This window comes from Neomonachus schauinslandi, chromosome 10 (assembly GCF_002201575.2).
Source record: "Neomonachus schauinslandi chromosome 10, ASM220157v2, whole genome shotgun sequence".
In the NCBI taxonomy this organism is placed as follows: domain Eukaryota; kingdom Metazoa; phylum Chordata; class Mammalia; order Carnivora; family Phocidae; genus Neomonachus; species Neomonachus schauinslandi.
In genome coordinates, this window is record NC_058412.1 from 83765721 (window position 1) to 83787742 (window position 22022).

Consider the following 22022-nt stretch of genomic DNA (forward strand, 5'->3'; position numbering starts at 1 on the left):
GGGCTTTTCACCCTGTTTTCCCCATGCACAGGAAGAAGTTTCACACTGAAACTCAGCACTCAGTCCCTTACGTAACTGAAGCAACAGACCATGCTTGATGCACTTTGAGATTTTCTTATTCCCTTAAAGAAAACCAAAACAACTCAACACACACATACAAGATGGTCACAACCCATTCAGTTGATTTTATGATCCACTAGTGGGTTTTGAATCACAATATGAAAAATTCTGCCTTAGACTTAACAGATCAACTAATTTTTTCTAATTGGCTCATCACAACATGTGGGAAATGAGTCTCTTGTTTTGAAAGGACAGAATTGCAGGAAGAGAAGAAAGGAAGGAGGGTATTGGTTTGTACCCAGTGGGGCCAGTCTGCTGCCAGGCAGCCCTGGGAGGGTCTGGAGTGTCCCTGGAGTGGTGCAGGCGGTGGGCTGGCAAGGTGGGAGCAGGGCGGGCAGCTCTGACTGCTCCTAGACTTGGAGCACATCTGAGCTCATCAGTCCAACTTCCCTCTGGGTACAAGAAGGCCGAAGACATGCTGTCTAAGCCTTTCTACCTTATTTTTCTCTCTGAGGGGCACAGGAATTTTCTAAAAAGTATCCTTCAGAAGGAAACTAGCTTTCTGCTGTTTTGTTATCTTTTTGTGCTGCTAGTACTCTGGTATTCTTTCACAAGTGAATGAGAGAGAGAGGAGGTGTAGGAATTCCCAGCTTTTGCAAAGGCACACCCCACCTGCACCTCCCTTTGCCCGGCAGTGGCTGTAGGGTGTGCCCACGGTGGCCCCCGTGTGTCGGAGGGATGGGGAAGCGTGTCCGAGCACCAGTGATGCCCCCTGCGTGCCCACTGAGCCCTTGCTCTGTCTCCACAGGCCTCGGCAAGACCAAGAGGAAGACGAGCGCACGGGATGCATCCCCGACGCCCAGCACGGATGCCGAGTACCCCGCCAACGGGGGCGGCGCCGACCGCATCTACGACCTCAACATCCCCGCCTTCGTCAAGTTCGCCTATGTGGCCGAAAGGGAGGACGAGCTGTCCCTGGTGAAAGGGTCACGCGTCACCGTCATGGAGAAGTGCAGCGACGGCTGGTGGCGAGGCAGCTACAATGGGCAGATTGGCTGGTTTCCCTCCAACTACGTCCTAGAGGAGATGGACGAAGCGGCTGCCGAGTCCCCCAGCTTCCTGAGCCTGCGGAAGGGCACCTCCATGAGTAATGGCCAGGGCGCCCGGGTCCTGCATGTGGTGCAGACGCTGTACCCCTTCAGCTCCGTCACTGAGGAGGAGCTCAACTTCGAGAAGGGGGAGACCATGGAGGTGATCGAGAAGCCCGAGAACGACCCCGAGTGGTGGAAGTGCAAAAACGCCCGGGGGCAGGTCGGCCTAGTCCCCAAGAACTACGTGGTGGTCCTAAGCGACGGGCCCGCCCTGCACCCCTCGCAGGCGCCGCAGATAAGCTACGCGGGCCCTGCGTGCAGCGGGCGCTTTGCGGGCCGAGAGTGGTACTACGGGAACGTGACGCGGCACCAGGCCGAGTGCGCCCTCAATGAGCGGGGCGTCGAGGGCGACTTCCTCATTAGGGACAGCGAGTCTTCGGTAAGTGCCCCGGGGCAGCCGAGCTCTGCCCGCCGCAGTGCGCGGCTGTGTGTGTACATCGCACCCCACGCTGGTCGGCACCGTTCCCTCTCCACACGCTGCGCATAGCCAAAGAATGTTTGTCCGTCCCATTAGCCTAGAGCCCCCCATATTTGGGTCTCCAGTTAAGCTAGAGGAATGCGATTTGCCTGTAAACCCGCATAAGGTTGCTGCTCTGTAATAGACTTAAGTCTGCGGTGAGTGTAGGAACCCAGCTGGGGAAGGTGGCCATCACTCTCCTGCCGACGTACCCTCGCGGATGGGATGGTAAGTCAAATAGCTTTTTAGCTCCCAAAGGTGGTTTTCCCGCTCTACTGAGATTACCCCTTTAATGTTCTACAGACTCACACGTCATTTTCTCTCCGGGCCTCCCATTCTGTTCATGACCCTCCTCCCCCCACCCCAGCCCTGGTGGTTGACTCTGTTTCCTCTCTGGGTCCTAGGCATGTCTGCTGCACTCAGCGGGAGGGGCACCTGGTTTCCGACACAGCCTTTGTTGGTTGGTTGGTTTTCCTTTTGAAACCAACCAGTCCTAAGGTCATCTGCACTGCAGGCGGCATCACGGAGTTCATCTCCGAAAAGCTTTTAAAGCACTTACGAACAGAATTGAAAAGAAGACAGGGCTTGAGAGAGATGAGTTTGCATGTGTGAACTGAATCAGAGGTATGAGGCCCCTTGACTTGTAGCAGATCCATTTCCAGCGGCGGACAGATGTGGGGTTTGTGTTTTGGGGACGTGGCTGGGCCTGTCTGGAAGAACTGGGCCAGTGTCATGCAAGGTCACCTTTTTATGTGTAAACGTTCTGGAAATACTCAACCCAACGGGTTTTGTTGATCCCTTTGCAGATACACCTTCCATATAGTAAGATTTCCCCGAAACAAGACTTTTGTAGATAGAGTCCATTGCAATTACGTTGTATTGGTTCTAGCAGTTTTCAGTTTATTTTTTTAAATGCAAACTATAAGACTAGGAAATATGTGATCTGTACTGTAATTGGTGTCCTCTGGGGAGGTTGGTACCACCATCAGTAAGTGCGTATTCAAGACTCCTGCAGACTGGTCTGAGAGGAATTCAAGGCCACAGAAATGTTTTTCCTCTTCTGAGAGACAGGCAGCTGTGATCTGTTCTTCTTCGAGGCAGGAGGAGCATCGTGGTGGTGGCAGCCAGACTCCTCACCGTGTCAGCAGGTCGCAGGGTTGACGGCCACCGTAGATGTGCTGAGGCAAGCACACCAGGCCTGGATATTAACTCCCTCTGAAATCTGAACTGAGATTTTCTTATCCAGCCGCCAGAGCTTATCGTTGCTGGCAAGACATCAGATTGAGTTATTCTCACGTGACATAAGCTCTGTGCATAGCTTCCTTTAGATCATGCTGGAAGCTTAGGAGAATGAAGTATGCTGCACATTTAACTTTTGAGCAGAAACTTAGAGGAATCACTGGAAAACCAATTACAGTAGAAGGTGGTTGGTCCAGAGTAGGTAAGGGATAAGTATGATCCTGAGTCAGAAAGTATAATCTTGATTTAGAAATTTTGAGTTCGAAGGGTGCCTGGTTGGCCCAGTTGGTGGAGCATGTGACTCTTGATCTTGGGGTTGTGATTCAAACCTTATGTTGGGTGTTTACTTAAAAATAAAAAAATAAAAAATCCTTAAAAAGGGACACCTGAGTGGCTTAGTGGGTTAAATGCCTGCGTTTGACTCAGGTCATGATCCCAGGGTCCTGGGATCGAGTTCCGTATGGAGCTCCTTGCTCTCCCTGCTTGTGTGCTCTCTCTGACGAGTAAATAAATCAAATCTTTAAAAAAAAAAAAAAAAAATCCTTAAAAAAAAGAAGAAAGAAATTTTGAGTTTTGAAGACACTTCTAGAATGGAGAGGGGCCAAAGTAGCCCTTAGCCTCATTCATTGTTCTTCCTGTCTAGGGCTCGGGGACAGGGTAGATGAGAAAAACGCCCTCCAGATTGCCGGCCTTGGGGTGGACCTCCTACTACGTTTCCGTAGGAAAAACACACTCAGTGGGTGTCACTGTCTGAACCCAGAGAGCAGATCCTTGTGAATAGGGAGGGGTACAGGCACCCCTCTTTTAATTGTGCTTCACAAATACTGTGTTTTTCACAAATTGAAGGTTTGTGGCAGCCCTGTGGTGAGCAAGTCTGATTGGCACCATTTTCCACCAGCATTTCTCACTTTGTGTCCCCGTCCCGTTTTGGTAATTCTCACAGTAATTGAAACTTTTTCATTATGTTTATATTTGTTATGGTGATCTGCGATCAGAGATTTTGACTCCCTGAAAGCTCAAGGTGATGCTTAGAATTTCTTAGCCATAAAGTATTTTTTATTTGAGGCATGTACATTATTTTTTAGACATCATGCTGTCACACACTTAATGGACTACAGGGTAGTGTAAACATGACTTTTATGTGCTCTGGGAAACCAAAGAATTCATTGGATTCGCTTTAGTGTGAGATTTGTTTCTTTGCGGTGGTGTAGATGATCTCTGAGGTGTGCCTGAACTTGCATTATCTGGGTTCCATCTAAGCACTGGAATAAGCTCCAGTGTCTTGTTTGTCTCAGATTATGAGAGAATATGCTGACTTTCTAAATAATTGAAACATTAACTTTTGACATTTTTGTAGAACCTTCTCCAGATTTTTTGCATTTTTGTCTTAACTTAGAAAAGCAAGGTATGAGACACAAATAGTGTGATTCCAGGAGGATGGAGGCAGGAGATGGCCCTGTATCAGCCCTGCACCCTCACTAGGACCAGGGTGAGGAGGGCCACGTGACCTGACGGTGTGCAGGGCTACCTTGTCCTGGTGGCTTGTGCCCTGACACATGGCATTTTCCACTCTTGGGATGCCTGCCTTGTGCCAAAGGGAGGCTACAGGGGTCTCCAAGGCATGTTGCTGCATTTCTCCCAACAGCAGACCTAGGTCTGCTTTTCTCGCTCATACCCGGGTCATCTGAGGCTGTTGAGGAACTTGAAATAGATGGACAGATCCATTCCTTATTCATTTTCCACCATCTACTGACTGCGTCTGCCTCTTGCCAGTGCTCTCTTATCCCTTCCTCTCCTTGTCTCCTTTCCTATTCATTTTGGCTCTTCTGAGATGAGAGCCTGGCTTTCAAAGCAACCACCAGACCTATGTGAGCCCTTAATCTAGCAGCTGTAATCTGACAGCACATCGTGTCATGCCAGGGTCAGAAAGGTTTCTGATAGGGTCTGCATTCCTGCAGGACACAGAGACATCATTTCGCTTCCCTTTTCTGTCTTGCAGTCTTTGGGCCTGGGACTTTCCTCTGGTTGAGGTTACCACGGGACACCTGACTTCTGCATAAGCACAGTAGCATTTTTAGAGCCCTTCTTCCATATAGGCCTCGTGAAGATCTTCTGAGTGATTCCAATATAAATAAGCGAGGCGCTTGCTTGACGTTATCTTGCATTTAAAAATTCTCAGTATTTCTCTGTTTTGAAAAATAAAAATATATCCAACGCTGAGCCCTAGGACATGTGTGCTTTTGGGGGAGGAGAAGTGCGTATTTTGGAAAAACCAACACAAACATTGCCGCATCCCGTGCTAGCCGGTGTGAGTGATGTCATGGGTGTTTTCGGAGGTATCTGTCAGGCGTGTTTTATCAAGGAATGAACGGAATAACCAAATAATCCTTTTCGGGCTCTTTTTCCTGTCCCGACTCTCAGTACCTACTCTCTGTTTTCTACCATCTTCTCTCGCTTCTTCTCCACTCCATAATCGTCATTTCTCCTCAGAAGCTCACGGTGAAGACAGCACGGTTTCTTATTCTCCATGTTCTGTTACCCTGCCTGCACCTGCGAATCCAGAGCTCATTAAGTCTAGAGAATTCAAAGTTCATACCTGTCCTCTGTGTGCTCCTCATACATCCTTATGTATTTGCCCACACTTACTCTATGGATACGGCTGGAAAGCTGTGCCCACAGCTAAGAATACCCAGCAGCAAGGTTTCCAGTAAGCTGTGGAAGTTGTCAGTAGTTAGCTTTCCAGGTGCTCTACCCTCCATCCTTGAGAAGGTTATTCGGAAAGAGACAGCTTACACCTGGGATGCGGTCTGCCAAGGGCACTAGCTGTGGTTTAGGGAGCTATTTTCCTCTGCCAGACTTTAAAAATCCCAGAGAGATCTCCTTCCTCACGTGTATTATGTTTCACAGTAGGATTTGGGTACTAATTTCTGGTCATACACTGCATTTGGTTTTTTTTGTTTTTTTTGTTTTTATTGGAGAGAGAGAGCACAAGCAGGGGGAGCGGCAGGCAGAGGGAGAGGGAGAAGCAGGCTCCCCACTGAGCAAGGAGCCCGATGTGGGGCTCGATCCCAGGACCCTGGGATCATGACCTGAGCCGAAGGCAGACGCTTAACCGTCTGAGCCACCCAGGTGCCCCTGCATTTGTTTCTGATGGAGAAAAACCGCCCTTTGCTAAAGATAACATAATGTGTGTGTTGGCCACATGAACAGTCATCTGTTCCACTCCTTCCTCTTTAAAAAAAAAAAAAAAAAATCCATTAAGATTATTTGGCCAGGGAGGAGCAGAAGGAAAGAATTACTATAGTGCCTTGCTACAGAATTCCAATTCTATTTCTTATAGAAATCATATTTTTTTTTGCCAAAACTCTATTTCTGGGTGATGTCATCCCTTTGCCTCTCCAGATCACTGATACTCACGCTGTCATATTGTGCTACCATCTCCCTGAGGGCCTGGAAAGATAGAGACCACAGGGTCCCACCCATAACATTCATGACCGTGACCTGGGAGGTCTGGAGCCCGAGAATTTGCATTTCTTAGCACATTCCTGGTGATGCTGATGCTGCTGAGCTCGAGACCACACTTTGAAAACGATTATGTAACCTGAATGGTTTCAGACATATTTACAGCACTCGTTGAAATACTACATTTGCTTAATCCTACATTTGCAGGAACTATAAACATGCTTACAGGTGAACATTTATCTCTTCTAAAGTTTCCTTTAGGTAGAACTGTTGGCTTCTGTTGAGTGGAGTTCACCTCCTAAAGTGCTTTTTTGTCTGTTTTTTTCAGCTGTTTAGAATTTGGTAACAGACAAGCGGCCTTTGCCCTGTGCTTCATAGAGAATGGGAAAGAGTACGGTTGTCAGAGCAGAGTGAACACTGCCTCCTAGCAGCTGAGAGGATGGGGTGCCCCAGAGCGAGTTCCTTCCAGCAGTGACTTGCTCACGAGCTTTCTAAATCCACAATCTGGGGCCATGATCTCTAGATGTCTTCTCAGTGGTGGGTTAATGTTAAGAAAGAGCATAGGTTACTGTGAGCAGTGCCTACATGCATCTTTCCAATTGCAAAAATAATAAGTTACTTTTTAATTGTCAGGCTGTTTGCCCAGTACTGAATGGAAGCTTTACGCCTGGATTTTTATAGTATGTCTCACTTGAAATCTATCGAATTCTTAAAACTGGAAGAACCCGAAGCATCAGGCTACTTTTCTATGAGTTCAGTCCTCATCACCTGTTTTGACCCAACTCTCAGATGGCTCTGAGCCTCGTCATCCTTGGCTAGCCCTTCCATATTTACCTTCAGACAAATCAACAAACCCAGGCTATGAACTGGCATCTGTGAAAAAGATGAGCCTTATTTAAAGCTAGTTCTTAAAATATAACCAATCACAAATATGCTCAAGGTATCACTCGTAATTTTTTTCAGAACCCAGAGAGGGCTTCTGTACTGTGCTCTTGGCCTCAGTTAAAGGCCTGGCTCCCGGTTCTTCCGGGGAGGGAGGGGGATGGACTGGTTCAGTTAAGTGAGTGCTCTGCCCTGGAGCTCCCATGTCTTCGCAGACTGCCGATAAAATTGTATGTAAGCAGCAGGCAAAATATAACTGGCCTTTCAGTAACACAGAAGGCACCTGAGAATCTTAGAAAACCATTATGTATGATGAAGGGCTTTAAATGGAGTCTGATTTCTGCTTTGTTACAAATAAAAGAAAGTAAATAGTACTGAATTCATTGATTTGTGTTTGGAGGGAGATGAATGTCAAAAAGGAAGAGTAGTCTGTTACCCCAAACTCAGCTGACTTGTGACGAGTAAAGAAAGCAGGTGCAGGTTTGCCGAGTGGGCTCCCTCAGGCCATCGGACTAGGGTAGTGAAGCTGCGTGTGGCCACTCTTCCCCCTTGTATCACTGAGAGTTGCTGAGTGACCTCTTCTGTTCGTGCCTCGTGTCTCTCCAGGTCCTAGTGTGCAAGTTTCCCTTCTTGCACCTCTGTTCCTGCTGTTGGGTTCTTGGATTGGGCTGTTTCTTCCTCCAGACCTTCGTACAGGTCTAGAAAATTCTAGAATACAGTTCCCCTCCCTGGCCCCCCTCGCCAGTGTAATGTACATATGTCCTTCAAGTCTCATTCTGGCCACCTTGGCTCCTGCAAAGCCTTTCCTGACCTGCAGGCCTGGGCCACATGCTCCCCACATGCTCCTGGGTAACAGGGCAGTCTTAAGCTAGGGGGGCATTGCTGCTGAGCATGGCTGTGTTGGCCCCTTCAAAGGCCAGTTCAGCACAGGGAGTGCGTATTGTGTGCTGTTGTTGGCCATTGAATCCCACTACCTTGGTGGGACTCCAAGAAATACTCTGCGTTAACCAATGAATTAATTATCCAGAATGTGCATAATAGATTCAGTATGGGAATCAGCAGCCAACCAGTGAAGAGTGCTAAAGATTCCAAAGTTCTCTGTCCATGCCTGTGTTCTCCTGGGGTTGTGCTAAGTGCACTGCTGAGCTTGAATCAGAACCGTGGCCTCTGGCATATTTTTTGCTGCCATGAGGGGGGTCCAGACACTCTTTCTTCAGGCCTGCAAACAAAGTGGGGAGAGAAATGGTCATCCAATAACCACTGGCAACTGAAGAACAAGTCTTTCAAAGTAAAACAAAAAAATATGTCAAAGTAAATAATTTATCCATAACAGTATTCAGAAAGATTTTCATAAAAATCTCCTAGATCATGAGCTGCTATTTATCTAAATATTTATGTTGCTCTCACAGAAAATCACCAGTACCTGTAAGAAATGTTTTTCCCCAAAAACATTTCAAGATGTAATGGAAATTTTTAAAAACTGGGTCAAGGAAGTTTTTAGCACTTTATCTGTTAGAAAGGCTTATATGGCAAATGCATGCAGTACCAGTGTAAGCCTCTGTGGTGTCTGTTTTGTTTTGTTTTGTTTTAACTCGGTTTCTTTTTAGCTGTGGCTATAGAAATAGCTAAATGTATTTGTCTTCTGGACGGAGACTGAGACTAAATGTATTTGTCTTCTGGATGGAGACTTCCGTTTGGTTTCTGCAAGAGGTAGAAGTTAGGCTTACCTCCCAGTAATCCAACTATCACGCCACTAAATTAGCAATGAAAGAAAAGCATAGAAATTATTAGGATCTTTGTGAACTGTGCGGTTTGTTTTTCACAACACACACATGCATAGATACAGAGCGAAGGGCAGGTGAGGCTGCAGGCCCCGGGAGGTGCCCACTGGCCAGTCCAGGGGCATGTTCCCTGCTGCGGATATGGTTTCTCTGCTGGTGAAGGAAAATCACCCGTGCTGTCTTCAGCCTTCAGGATTGGAGAGTGAGATATGGCTGAGGAACCGGGATGGAAATGTTTAAGTTTGGCTCTGGTCGACACTTGGTAAACAGAAACATGATTTTCTTGTGTGTAAGTAAGCGCCTGGAAGGCAAGCTCACATGTCTTCTCTCCTTAAACTGAGGACCCTGACTGCCTGCCAGGGGTCTTCACCCAGTGTCCCTAGAAAACTGTTTCTTTGCAATGTATAGAAGGAATTCCGCGAGAAGTGTATACATTGGTCTCAAGGTGTGTGCAAGGCAAGTGCTTGCCCAGCACACAAGCTTCCTAGGGTATCTTACTAATACCACCAATATTCAAATATTCTAAGAGGGCCCAGTGGGTGTCCCAGCCAAAGCCAGGCTGTATCACTGTAGCATTTTTGGAAGGTCAAGAAAAAAGTGATTCATAGAAAAAAGTAAAGTTTAGGGATCATTGTTGCCTGACCCCAGGCCAAAGGAAAAGCATGCTCCCCACATTTTTGGATCAGGAGGTGTGTCTGAGCCCTGTCTCCAACAGCCACATGCCCCCCTGCATGCCCCCCTCCCAGGAAAAGCCGTTAATTAGGGTCACCAGGTGTTGCAGGTGATCTGAAGGAGATGTTGAGTTCTTGTGTACCACCTCTGTGCCCTCACTAGGAGCGGTGCGCTGGGCCCCGTCCCCTCCCTGCCCCTCTCAGTGCCCCTGCAGCCGGAGACTGCACTCCAGACGACTGCAGCTTAGCCTCCATGGCGGGAGGAGCACGTGTCCTCACCCGTCCTGATGCCTTGGGTCCCTCGGTCACATGCCTCTTGTTTCCACCGAAACTGCACAAAGCTTTTTAGACCCTCACAGAAACTTTAAGAGATGTTTTTTTTTTATAGTGGCAAAATGTACATAATATAAAACTTACTGTTTTAACCATCTTTAAGTTCTGTGGCAATACGGGCATTCACATTGTGCAATCATCACTCTTCATCCACCTCCAGAACTTTTTCAACCTCCCTGATTGGGATTGTATATCCATTAAATACCACCCATTTCCATCTTGCCCCAGCCCCTGGTGACTTTCTACTTTCTGTCTCCTTTCTGTCTCTGGGAATCTGACTGCTCTAAGCTCCTCATATGGGTGGAATCATACAGTATTTGCCCTTTTGTGTCTGGTTTATTTCATGTAACATAATGTTCTCGGGGCTCATCCATGTTGCAGCCTGTGACAGGATGGCCTTCCTTTTTTAAAGCTGAATGAGCTTCTATTGTATGCAAAGACCACATTTTGTTTTCCATTCATCTGTTGATGGACACTTGGGTCACTTCCACCTTTTGGCTGTTGTGCATAATGCTGCTGTGAATGTGGGTGTGCAAAAATTTTTTCGAGTCCCTGCCTTCGTTTTTTTTTAATGTATACCAGAAGTGGAATGGCTGGGTCAAATGGTAATTCATTGGTTAATTTTTTGAGGACCTGCTATCTGTTTGCCACAGCGGCTGCACATAGCACGTTCCCACCGGCAGTGCACGGGGTTTCTCCACATCCACGCCAACAGTTGTTACTTTCTGTTTTTTTGGTTTTTGTTTTCCACGATAACCATCCCAAATGGGTGTGAAGAGACAGCTATGTGGTTTTGATTTGCATCAGCATGTAACCTCTTAATCTCAGCTTCACTGTTTGCTTCTTTGGGGATGTTTCTCATGCTAGTACTAAGCAGCTCCTCCCCATGACCTCCATAGCATGGCAAGAGCCTGGTAGAGTAACAAACTAGAGTTACCCCGCGGAGTTGATAACACAGAAAGCGGTTCATTATGAATTAGGTTCGCGGGTAGTAACTACAAGTGGAATTGTATACAAACTGGCCCGCTCACCCCATTCTTCCTTAGTGCATTCTGTTTCACCTTTTTGAAAGTTCCCACTAGATTATAGTCCCTGGAAATATGACAGAATCAAGCATGAGTAGTTCAGCAAACAAATGGGAAAAGACACATGTAAAATTTTCCTTAGCCTGGTGGCAATAATTCTCAAAGTATGATTGCTGGACAAGCATCAGTGTCACCAGGGAACTTGCTAGAAATGCAGATTATCAGGCCTCACCCCAGACCTGCTGAATCTGAGTCTCTGGGGCGGAGCCCTGCAGCCTCCGTGTGAACAAGTTCTCCCAGTGACACTGATGCTCAGATTTGGGAACCACTGAATTGTGGCATATGAAATTGGTTCCAGCCCATTTGAACAGCACTGTGTTATATGGTAAGATTCTGAAATGAATTATTGAATGTCATTTATTTTTGATCATTTACACTGGGCATGACATGGCAAAAAGATGAGTGACAAGGACAATATTCTAAAAGCCCAGACTCTGAAGTATTTACATTTAACTTTAGGAAATATGTTTTGGGAAGTAGGGAGGGATAAACACACATGCATATACTAACTTTAAACACTGTCGTTTAAAGATTAATAGACTGTTCTGTGGTTGACGACTGAGTTCTGTAAAAAAGTTTATTTCAAAAGAGAATGAGAATGTTTGATCATGTCACATGGATTGGCTTCAGGTCTGTGGAGTAAACACTTCAAAGACACATTTCGTAGAAGAAGAGAAAGCACCATCGAAGAGATAATCTGGGGATGTAGAAACAGAGAGTAGTATCAGTTGACAGCTAGTGGCCTAAGTATTGACAGTGAGTCAATTTTGATTAAAAGAAGGCCATATTAGACAACCAGGGCAGGTGATCTAACAGAATGATAAAACCAAAAGGCAGCTTTTTTGAGATAAGAACAGAGAGAGTATTGATCAGTGGAATAGAGTTTGCCTCTAATCCATTGGCACTCAGATTTTTTTGGTCAAGGAACTACTTCTCTGGACAAAGAGAGAGATCCATTTACCAAACAGAAGGAAAGAATGATCCAGCTATTGATAAGAAACCAACCAGGTGACCTGGATTTGGAAGTAGTGGGACTGTTGAATATATGCATAAATTGTTGATGTTCAAAAACCAGCATGACTGGAAATAGGTCCAGAGTGTACCTGGGAGGCTTGGCGAACCACACAAACGACATTTCTACTCTCCAAAGTGAAAGATAAGAAGTTCTAAGAATCAGGAGTGCCTGGGAGCAAGGTCCCACCCTTCCCTGTTATTTCTTCCCAGCCACGTGCTAAGAAGAAAATCAATATTAATACTTAAGCTATCTGGGATGGAAGAAGAAATAAAGGACATTACAGACTGTTCTCAGCATCTATTTTTTCTCCATCAATGAGAAAATAGTGATTAAATCTTGAGGAAAGGAGAGAAATATATTTGACAAGGGTATCGGTTTTATAAAAATGCAGAGGTGCTTTACAGCAAATATTTGAAACAGTGGATCAAGTTGATGAAGCTGTAGAAATAGAAATAGTATCAAAGAGGGTGTTCTTTGGTTTTCTTTTGTAAAAGTGGTTATTTGTGAGCAGAAATTGCAAAAAGGTGAGATATAAAAATTACTTAAAGGAATGAAAACTGGAAGAGATGGTCAGAATGGGAAATACGTAAGTCAGTGCATTTATTGTGGACATGTGGGATTAAATCAAGTTCTACTACTTAGAGGGATTATATTCAAATAGGGGACCTAAAACCTAAACAAAAATAATAATATATTAGTAAAAGCCCTGAGAGATGTTGATTTTCTGCCAATCTAGTAATTATCCTCCCATTCCACTTGGAAAATGACTTCCTAAAAAAAGGGGGGGCGGGGCGGGTAGAATGAATGGCTTATCCCAACTGATAATTGTTCATAATCTCTGGTTCAAAAGCATGAGAATAGAAAAAAAATCATTCCTTTAAGGGACAGTCAGAAGGAGAGAACAAGAAGACATGGTCTGATATTAGAAAATTTCAAAAGTTAGCACAGTGTTCAGTGAAAAGAAATGATACAGAGTAACTATAGCATTTGGAGAAGGAAAGGGAGGAAATTTGGACAGTGGGAAGAAGCTCAACTACAGGAATTGAAGGCAGATGTTTCAAAATGGAAGAGAAGGTACAGGACTGAGTCTATTAGATTTTAGTGCAGCCAAAGAAAGTTTAACAAATATGGTACCTGTGATGGCTTAAAAAGGTGTCCACAAATTCTTTGATACCCTTCTCCTCAAAGGGTGGAGCCAGATTGCCTCACCTTCAGGAGGGGCTGCACTTAATGACTTACTTTTAATGAACAGAATGTGGTGGAAGTTATGTTAGGTGATTTCCAAGACTGGATTGTGAAAGACATTCTGGCTCTGCTCTCTCTCCGATCACTTGATCATGAGGGAGTCAGCTGCAGGTTGTGAAGAAACTCAAGTAGCCCTGTGGAAAGGCCCATAAGACCAAGAACAGAGGCCTCCTGAGTGGTTCATGTGAGCAGTCCTGGTTCTTAGAAGCAGCTTTTGCATCCCCAGTTGAGACTTCAGATGATGTCTTGACTACAGCCCATTAGGAGCTGAGTGGCTTTAGCTCAAGGTTTAAGGCACTCCCAAATTCCTGAGCCACAGAAACTGCAATTATAAATGTTTGCTGTTTAAGCCACTGAATTTAAGGATGATGTGTGACACAGCAATAGACAAGTAATATGGTACCCCAGGTAGAAGGCAAGACTGTAAGAAAGGCGACAATAGAAAATGACAAAGTTCAGCAGACACAGCTTTACCATTGGTTGTTTAAAGAAAGAGCAAACAAGTACCTGTCATGTTGATAATGTTTATTTTCCCTCTGCTGAAAATCAGGAGGGGACCTCAAAGATACTCAGTGGCAGATAGTTCAGTGGCCATCTATTTAGTGCTTATGTATCAGATCCATTCTTTCTCCTGTGTATATAAAAATGAGATAGAAATGAGCCTCTTCCTCAGGGAGCTTGGAGCCTAGTAGGAGAGACAGATATAAGCAAGTAAGGACGACAGCATGATCACGTGTGAAGTAAAAGGTGGTGCTTCTGCAATAGGAAGTAGACCTCTTCTAGTTAGCTTAGAAAGTTAAGTATTCTCTAGAAATTCTAGTCAAAAGAAATCTTTTTAAATATTGACAAGATGCTGATTGCTATCTTTATAAAGTTTCATAAAAGGAACTTAAAGAAGAGCCCTAAATGACAGTGTTTGCTTAATATTTCCCCGAAGATGTTGTACTTCTGACATTACTGTAGTTTATTAAACTGTTCCAGTCTCTTCCCAATATCAGGAATTATCTCTGTTTTGTGGTTGAGAAAATTGAAGCAGAAAACCATTGGGAAATCTGCGCAAGGTCACAACACTAGTCACTAAAGGAGCCAGAATATGAACCCAAGCAGCCTGGTTCCCGAGCCTCTAATACAGCCAACTATCCTGCTTCTCAATAGCGTAACTGTAATAGAGACCTGGAGTCTGAACAAATTACCACTTGTCCAATGTCACACGACCAGTTTCCACTTCTGGTCATGGTGGACTAATTTCTCACAGACTAACACTTTCTGCCAAAAACACCTCGAAAAGCTGGACGAAACCGTGAAACAAAAAGCAACCAAGAAGTAGTCTTTCAGGAGCCTACAGTGCTGGGGGGCAAAAATTGGAGGTCAAGGCCACGCAGGAGACAAGGCCCCAGAAAAAAATCCAGGCCTTTAGTATGGACTCCCCAAAGTCTACATACTAGATGCAAAGGCAAACCTGAAATTAACCATCATCAGTTCTGTTTCTCATTGGATTAAGGTGTTCTGCCCCACTGTCACTGAGTACCAAAGCAAAAGCAAATCCTCTCTGGAGGACACTAGCACCATTTCAAACCTCATATTAGTATGCAGCATTCAAATTAAAGTACCAAAACACAAGACTGAATTACCAAAAACAAAGAGGGGAGGAAAAGAGAACAAAAAGAGACCCACAGAAGCCCAGAGTTTGAATGTGTCAATGTGGTCTCTAAGGTATATGGATTAAGAAATTCAGCAAGATGAATTTGAGTAGAAAATTAGAAGCAATAAAAAGGAACAAAAGTGAGAATTATAAGACTGAAAAATACAATAGCTGAAATTAAGAACTTGGTGAGTTTACCGTAGATTAAACACAGCCAAAGAAAGGATTAGTAAATGGGAGGAATTAGAGATTTTAGGATACACACACAAAAAGGACAGAAAATACAGAAAGAGCACAAGAGATTTTGCCATGGACTAAATGTGTGTCTCACCTCACCACTGCCAAAGTCACATGCTGAGGCCCTACTGGGGACAATGTGATTGTATTAGGTTGGTGGGGCCCTCATGAATGGGATTAGTGCTATCATCAAAGAGGCCCTAGAGAGCTCTCTTGCCCTTCCGCCTTCCGAAGACACCATGAGAGGATTGTGAAGCAGGAAGCAGGCCCTCATCAGATACCAAACCTGCCAACTACTTGATCTGGACTTCCCCACCTCCAAAACTGGGAGAAGTAAATTTGTCTTTAAACCACCCAGTTTATGGTATGCGGTTATGGTAGGCTGAACTGAGATTTACAGGACCCAGGTGAGAAATTTAACATGCATGTAATTGGTGTCCCAAAAGAATGGATGGGGAGGGGGGAGAGGTCGGCAAGAGGGTGGAGGCGGTATTTGAAGCGATAAGTACCAGTGCCACCTGACTAGTGGATAGCCAAGACAGGTCTCCTTGCTTCCAATTTAGCACCTTTAAAACATTCTTTATTGGGCGCCTGGGTGGCTCAGTCGGTTAAGCGACTGCCTTCGGCTCAGGTCATGATCCTGGAGTCCCGGGATCGAGTCCCGCATCGGGCTCCCTGCTCAGCGGGGGGTCTGCTTCTCCCTCTGACCCTCTTCCCTCTTGTGCTGTCTCTCGTTCTCTCTCTCAAATAAATAAATAAAATCTTTAAAAAAAAATTCTTTATTGGAACACATAACACACAGGAAATGTCTTTTAAGTATATTATTAACCCAGGTCAAACTTAGGAAACAGGACATTGCTGGTACTCTAGAAGCTACTGCCCACCCCCAGATTAGCCTCCTGATTGCACCACCCCTCCCACTAGAGGTAACTGCTACCTTTAATTTTATGATAATCATTTTCTTGATTGTTATGTGTGTATCCCTAAACAGTACATTTTAGCTTTGCTTGCTTTTGAATTCTATAGATGGTATCATCCTACTGTAGCTATTCTTCCTTCTTTTGGTCCATACTCTGTGAGATTTATTTAGTCCATGTTGATGCATCTGTGTCATTGTTTGATGAAGTATATACCTCATCTTTTTATCCATTTTCCTGTTGGTGGACGTGAAGAGTGTACAAATCATATAAATAATCCTGCTTGGACATTCCTAAACCTGTACTCTGGGACACATGTGCATGCTTCTCTAGAGCACATTCCTGCCATGAGATTGCGGAGTTCTTAAGAATGCCTGTTTTCATCTTCTCCATGATGCAAAAACAGTAGTACTGGCTTGGACCCCCACCAACCGTGAGGAGTTCCTCAGTCCAGCACACTTTCCACCTCAGAATCACTGTGGCACATTGGCCTCCCAGTGAGGGACACTCAACAGGCTTCAGCCCTGGGCCCCAGCGTGGAAAGCTTATTAGTTACCTCATATGGGCCTGTGTCTTCAGATCAGTAACACCCCCAAACAAAAACTTGTGTGGAGAGAGAAGGCGGGGCTGGAGTCTGTTGGGGTCCTCTTTCTCAACGTAAGTATTCACACAAAACCCTGTCAAGGTCCTTTGACCGGCTAGCTTCAAGGTGGAGTGCAGAGGCACAGTATCAGCACACCGCTGCCAGTCGAGGGGAGCGTGGCATGGTTTTTTTCATCTGACTCCCCGAAGTCATTCCAGAAAATGGACAAGGTGTGGACAAGGCTGGTGGCATCGCCTCCCCAGGGGTCTTCCCCCGCCTCGTGCTCTTTCTCTGGAGGCAGGGTTATTTTGGGTGTGGAGCCATTCCATCGCTGTCAGACCCAGGGAACTGGCCCAATTTAAGGAAAAGAGATTCTGTCCACCAGCATCCCAGCTGTTTCATTGAGGCAGTTCCGCACAGGAATGTCAAGCGGGGCCTGACTCCTTAGGACAGAATCAGAAGGGCATCCGCAGCCTGGGGGTGAGGTTGGCCACAGATCTCCCTGCTGTGAGGGGCTACTCATCAGGCATGTTTGTATCTTTTTCCCATGGCTCTGAACATTTGAAAACACTGCTGGTGGTTGGCGCAGATTGCATTTCTGTACTCAAACTGTATCAGCATCCCGTGGATGGCTCACTGAGGCACAGATGGCCGGGGTTAAAACACAGATGGCTGGGCCCCACCCTTGAGTTCGATCCAGCAGGTCTGGGGCGAGGCCTGGGAATTTGCTTTTTCTGACAAGTTCCCGGGTGATGCTGCTGCTGGTACTGGTCTTGGGAGCACACCTTGAGAACCACTGGTCTAGCTCATCTTCAGGCTTCATTAGGTGCTAGTTAGTGATGTCGATTGGAAAATCCGCTCGGGATGAACCGAGAATTCCCCCAAGTGCTCAGCATTCCTGCTTGACATCAACTGGGTTCATTCTATGTCCTTAACTTTGAAGGTTTCTGCTCAAGAGCCCATGAAATTAAAAAGTACCTTCTCCGCTGCATCGGCCCTACTGCCGTAACACACAAATACACGTGGCACGCCATGGTGTTAAATTAAGGAGCTTAAATTAAAAGCACATTTCCCTGTTCAGTAAGTCATCTGTTGATCATTTGGCTTAATTAAAATTGGGTCTATCATGTACTTACCCTGACTCACATACTACCTCAACTTCGATGCTGCTTCATCTGTGAATTGATTAAAGGATCTGTAAAACTAGCACAGTGCCTGGCTTGTGCTAAACTATAAAAGTGAGATTGCCTTCCGTCTTCATCTAAAGGCACAAACTTCTGGCACAGAATATATATATATATATACATACATACATACATACATACATATATACATATATGTATAGATATATAATGTAATAGAAGCTTGAAACTAAACATTGCTTTAAGGAAGACCTGAAGCCCTCAGGAGAGGGGTGAGTGGTTCATAAGCTGTATGTACTGCTGCGTAGGGATGCGGTGTCCTGATGCACTAGGACTAATAACTGTTGTGACAGAGACAGTGATGCGGGTGCTCCAGGCCTTGCTCCCATGTGGAGGACATGTCAGGCAGTACCTGTTTCACTTGGTTCTTTTTTCAGGGCCATACACAGCAACCAACTTGGAAATAATATGGAGGACACTGAGGCTAGCTTGCATCCATCTTGTTCAGTCCCATGAAAACAGTCATGATTTGAGAATTGATTAGAATGACTTAGAAAGATGTTTTGTGCCATTTAGAATATTATGTTGACAGGGCGGGTTGCCAGGATCATCTGTGACATCAGGGTTTGTCATGATTCATTTCTAAGAGGTATAGTGGAGGAAATAATTTCCAAGTTCTGTGTCCTCCTCCCCACCCCCTAGACCCTCTCATGGCCATGATTCTGAAAATCCTATGTAGCGTGAGGTTGAATCAGAGATCAGTCTTTCTGTGTCTTCCTGAAGGTCCAGCCTACCAGCACTTCCTGGGTCTCCTCCGGGGCATCAAGTCCCGGGGTTAGCACGGAGATAAGGGGCTTTTCTCTCAAAGGTTTGTTTCTCTTTGGTCTGTTTGGGGTAGAGGGATCCATAAATACAAACTGTGAATACAGTTGTCTCTCGATTCTTGCACGGTAGCAGCTGTGACTGGTAGGTGAGCCCTGTGGTGCTTTTGCAGTGTTGAATGCCCTTGGATACCCATTTCCCTGGGATGTCATTGGTTCATGGGATTTTCACTTGTTTTGCAAGATTTGCACACTTTGGACCAAAGGTTTGTAAGCTCCGTGTAAAAGACAGTGGCTGAGGTGCTTGTTAATTTTGTCCCCGTGGGAAGGGCACAAAGCTGGGTGGTCCTCAGCAGCAGGAAGTTGCTGGGTTTTGAGAAGCACTGAACCCAGCTTTAGGAATTCCATTAAGAACTGTAGTAGGCTCCCACCATCTGTACAGCTCTCTGGAATACAGCAGTGGAGAAGACGTGATCCACCTGGCCTAATGCATAGTGAAGGGATAGGACATACGTGTAAATTGTTTATTACAGTGCAGTTACTGGGATACACTCTGCTCCTGTCACTGGAAACTGTCAGCTTTCTGCTGTATGGCAAGCAAAGGAGGGGAAGAACTTACCTTGATTGAGAGAGAATGGGGAGGCTTCTTCGGGGTGGAAAAGTAGGGGCCAGTCTCCTACTTCCCCATCAGCTGCACTGGCTAGTCAGTGTCTCATAAGAGGCAGGACCAATGTTAATAACAATAATGGTATCTTTCTAAAATTGATTCACATATAAGTAAGTCAGAAATTCAGACACTTCTCAATAAAATCTGCGCTTCAACCATAGTACAGCCATCCCCCTGGGATTTACCAACCATGTTTAAAATGCAGCCAAGAGTTTTCAACTGCTCTTAAAGTATTTATTTTTAAATAGCTTAGAATTAGAAAAATTTTTGATGGCTTCATTTCTAATAGTCCGAGGAAGAGAGATTTCTAGCTGCTGCCTACATGCAAACCACTTTTTAAAAATTCCCAGTTTATCAGAAATAGGTTGGCAAATAAAAAAATTTTAAGTTTCTTCAGCATCAGGGTAACACTGGTATCCCATGTGCTATGTATGGGGTCCCCAATTTTCGAGTAACTAAAATATGTTTGGCATGGAAGCTGTACTAAGCAAAATGCAGTTTTTCTTGGATTCAGAGCACGCGAACCTCGGACGGCCCCTGGGTGGCTGGGAGCCTCAGGTGCCGCGCTGGATACTACCGCGCCTGGCTGGCTGGCTGGCGTGCGTGCGTGCGTGCGTGCGTGCGTGCGTTCCCCCCGCGTCTCCTGCGCGTGGCCCCTCCTGACTCGTGTTCCGTTTCCTCCCCAGCCCAGTGATTTCTCCGTGTCTCTGAAAGCATCAGGGAAGAACAAACATTTCAAGGTGCAGCTCGTGGACAATGTCTACTGCATCGGGCAGCGGCGGTTTCACACCATGGACGAGTTGGTGGAACACTACAAAAAGGCACCTATCTTCACCAGTGAGCACGGGGAGAAGCTCTACCTCGTCCGAGCGCTGCAGTGACGGCCCCGCCCACAGCCCCTGCCACCTCCAGGCCCTCGGTGCCGCACTCACGTCCCCAGAGCCCGGCGGATCTGCCCCAGGAAGAAGCCGCGCTCACGGGCCCTCCGGCGGCGGGCTCCGCTCGGTCCGGTGGTTCATCGGTTCTTGGCTTCCTTTGCCTCGTTTACCTTTGCGTGCAGGTCGGTTCGTTTTTCCACTCGCCTCCCCTTTGCCAGGCCGGGCCCTGACACCCACTTTCCGGCCTGCCCTCCTCCCGGCCAGGTTTCCAGAACGGGAGGTGGAAGAGGGCGATGTTCGATCACTTCACTCCTGCTCAACTGAAAACAGCCTTAGTCTGTTCAGATTGTTCGTGCTAACAGAACCCCTCATTAAACAGACATCGGGCACAGTTGGAACGCACCGAAGCTGCCGTTAATTAAGTGAACTACAGAAAGCGGGGGTCGGGCGCTCCTGCAGACGTCCGTGGCCCTGGGCCTGGCAGCCGTGACTCCGTGCCCTTTGCCCTTGCGTGGCTTCCAGACCGTCCAGGGAGTGGACACGCCTGCTGGTAGCAATACCAGAACCCCCAGATACGAGAGTAGTGAGGAAAGTCCAGTGCCTTCGGGGCTATGCTTGCAATAAAAGAATTTCCTTGAAAGTCAGTCTGCAGAAGCGAGACCCGTGACTCAAAAAGACAGATGTTGTGGTCGTTTATCCCCCAGATGTGCCATCCGCATAGTGCTTTTTCCTCTCGCCCTTCGGCTTGTTTAAATTTCACAATTATGTATTTAATTCTCAAAATAATATGTATCCGTAGCCATTTGTTGACACTAATACAGATGATTAAGGAAAACAGCTGATCTTTGGGGAAGGGGAGCTACTGTACACTTTACACACACACACATACACATACACACACACCATATATATATATATATAATATATATATATTATTTGCTTTACAGGGAATTTTTCAGGGTTTACAAGAGAATATGTGATTGGTAGTAAGAGACACAGAATGTTTATGAAGAAATTGCATTTTCTTTTTTCTTTACATTTGAACTTCTTTATAGTTTAAATATACAGTCTTGAGATGGCACATTCCTACAACTGAAGAAGGGGTCTTGAGACCTCCTAAACTTGCATACTCAGTTTTTTGGATATTGTAATAAAAAAAAAAAGTATTATGACAAGACTATGTGTGTATTTATCTTTGGGAAAACTCAGAGTCCGATCTGGGAGAGTAATTGCTCTAGCATTTACTGGACACTCAGTGCCTATGGGGAAACAATTTTTAGAGAGGAGTTTAACAAATTTATTATTTGCCTGTTTTCTTTTTCTACCACCACGTATTTTGTATGCTGAAATAATAAATTTTAATTAGTGAAACTCCAAGAGAAAGCAGAATCTCAAGCTTGGTCGTAACTTTACTCTTTGGAAATTATTCATTAAAAAATGTTGTACCAAACTTTGGTCAGCCACGCTGCTCAGCACCAGCTTTTCTCTCTCCACCCGTGTCTTACTTTCATTCTCTCAGTTGGTAAGCAGATCTCGAACAGTCGCAACGTGCCAGGCACTGGGAACAGTCACATCACAGAGGAGTTGTGGCCTTACGGCACAGCTAATGACAGCGCATGTGTGTTCAGCGCCCCGTCTATGCCAGACTCGCAGACACAGCGCCCTCACTCATTCCTCATCACAACCCCCTGAGGTGGTCCTGCTCTCATCCCCCTTAAATAGATGGAGAAAATGGGGCACAAAGTAAATGCACA

The 22022-nt window shown here is 45.7% G+C and overlaps 1 protein-coding gene across 6 annotated transcripts in view; it reads left to right on the forward strand.

The window, feature by feature from the left end:
* The window catches only part of NCK2 (NCK adaptor protein 2), a 147729-nt gene extending 126286 nt beyond the window's left edge, over positions 1–21443 (forward strand). For all 6 annotated transcript variants that reach the window (XM_021680320.2, XM_021680326.2, XM_021680322.2 and 3 more), the window contains 2 exons: positions 869–1590; positions 20077–21443. In XM_021680320.2, coding sequence (XP_021535995.1) covers positions 869–1590; positions 20077–20271 — 917 coding nt within the window. In that variant the 3' untranslated portion in view covers positions 20272–21443. The remainder of the gene's footprint in view (positions 1–868; positions 1591–20076) is intronic.
* Positions 21444–22022: the final 579 nt, after the last annotated feature.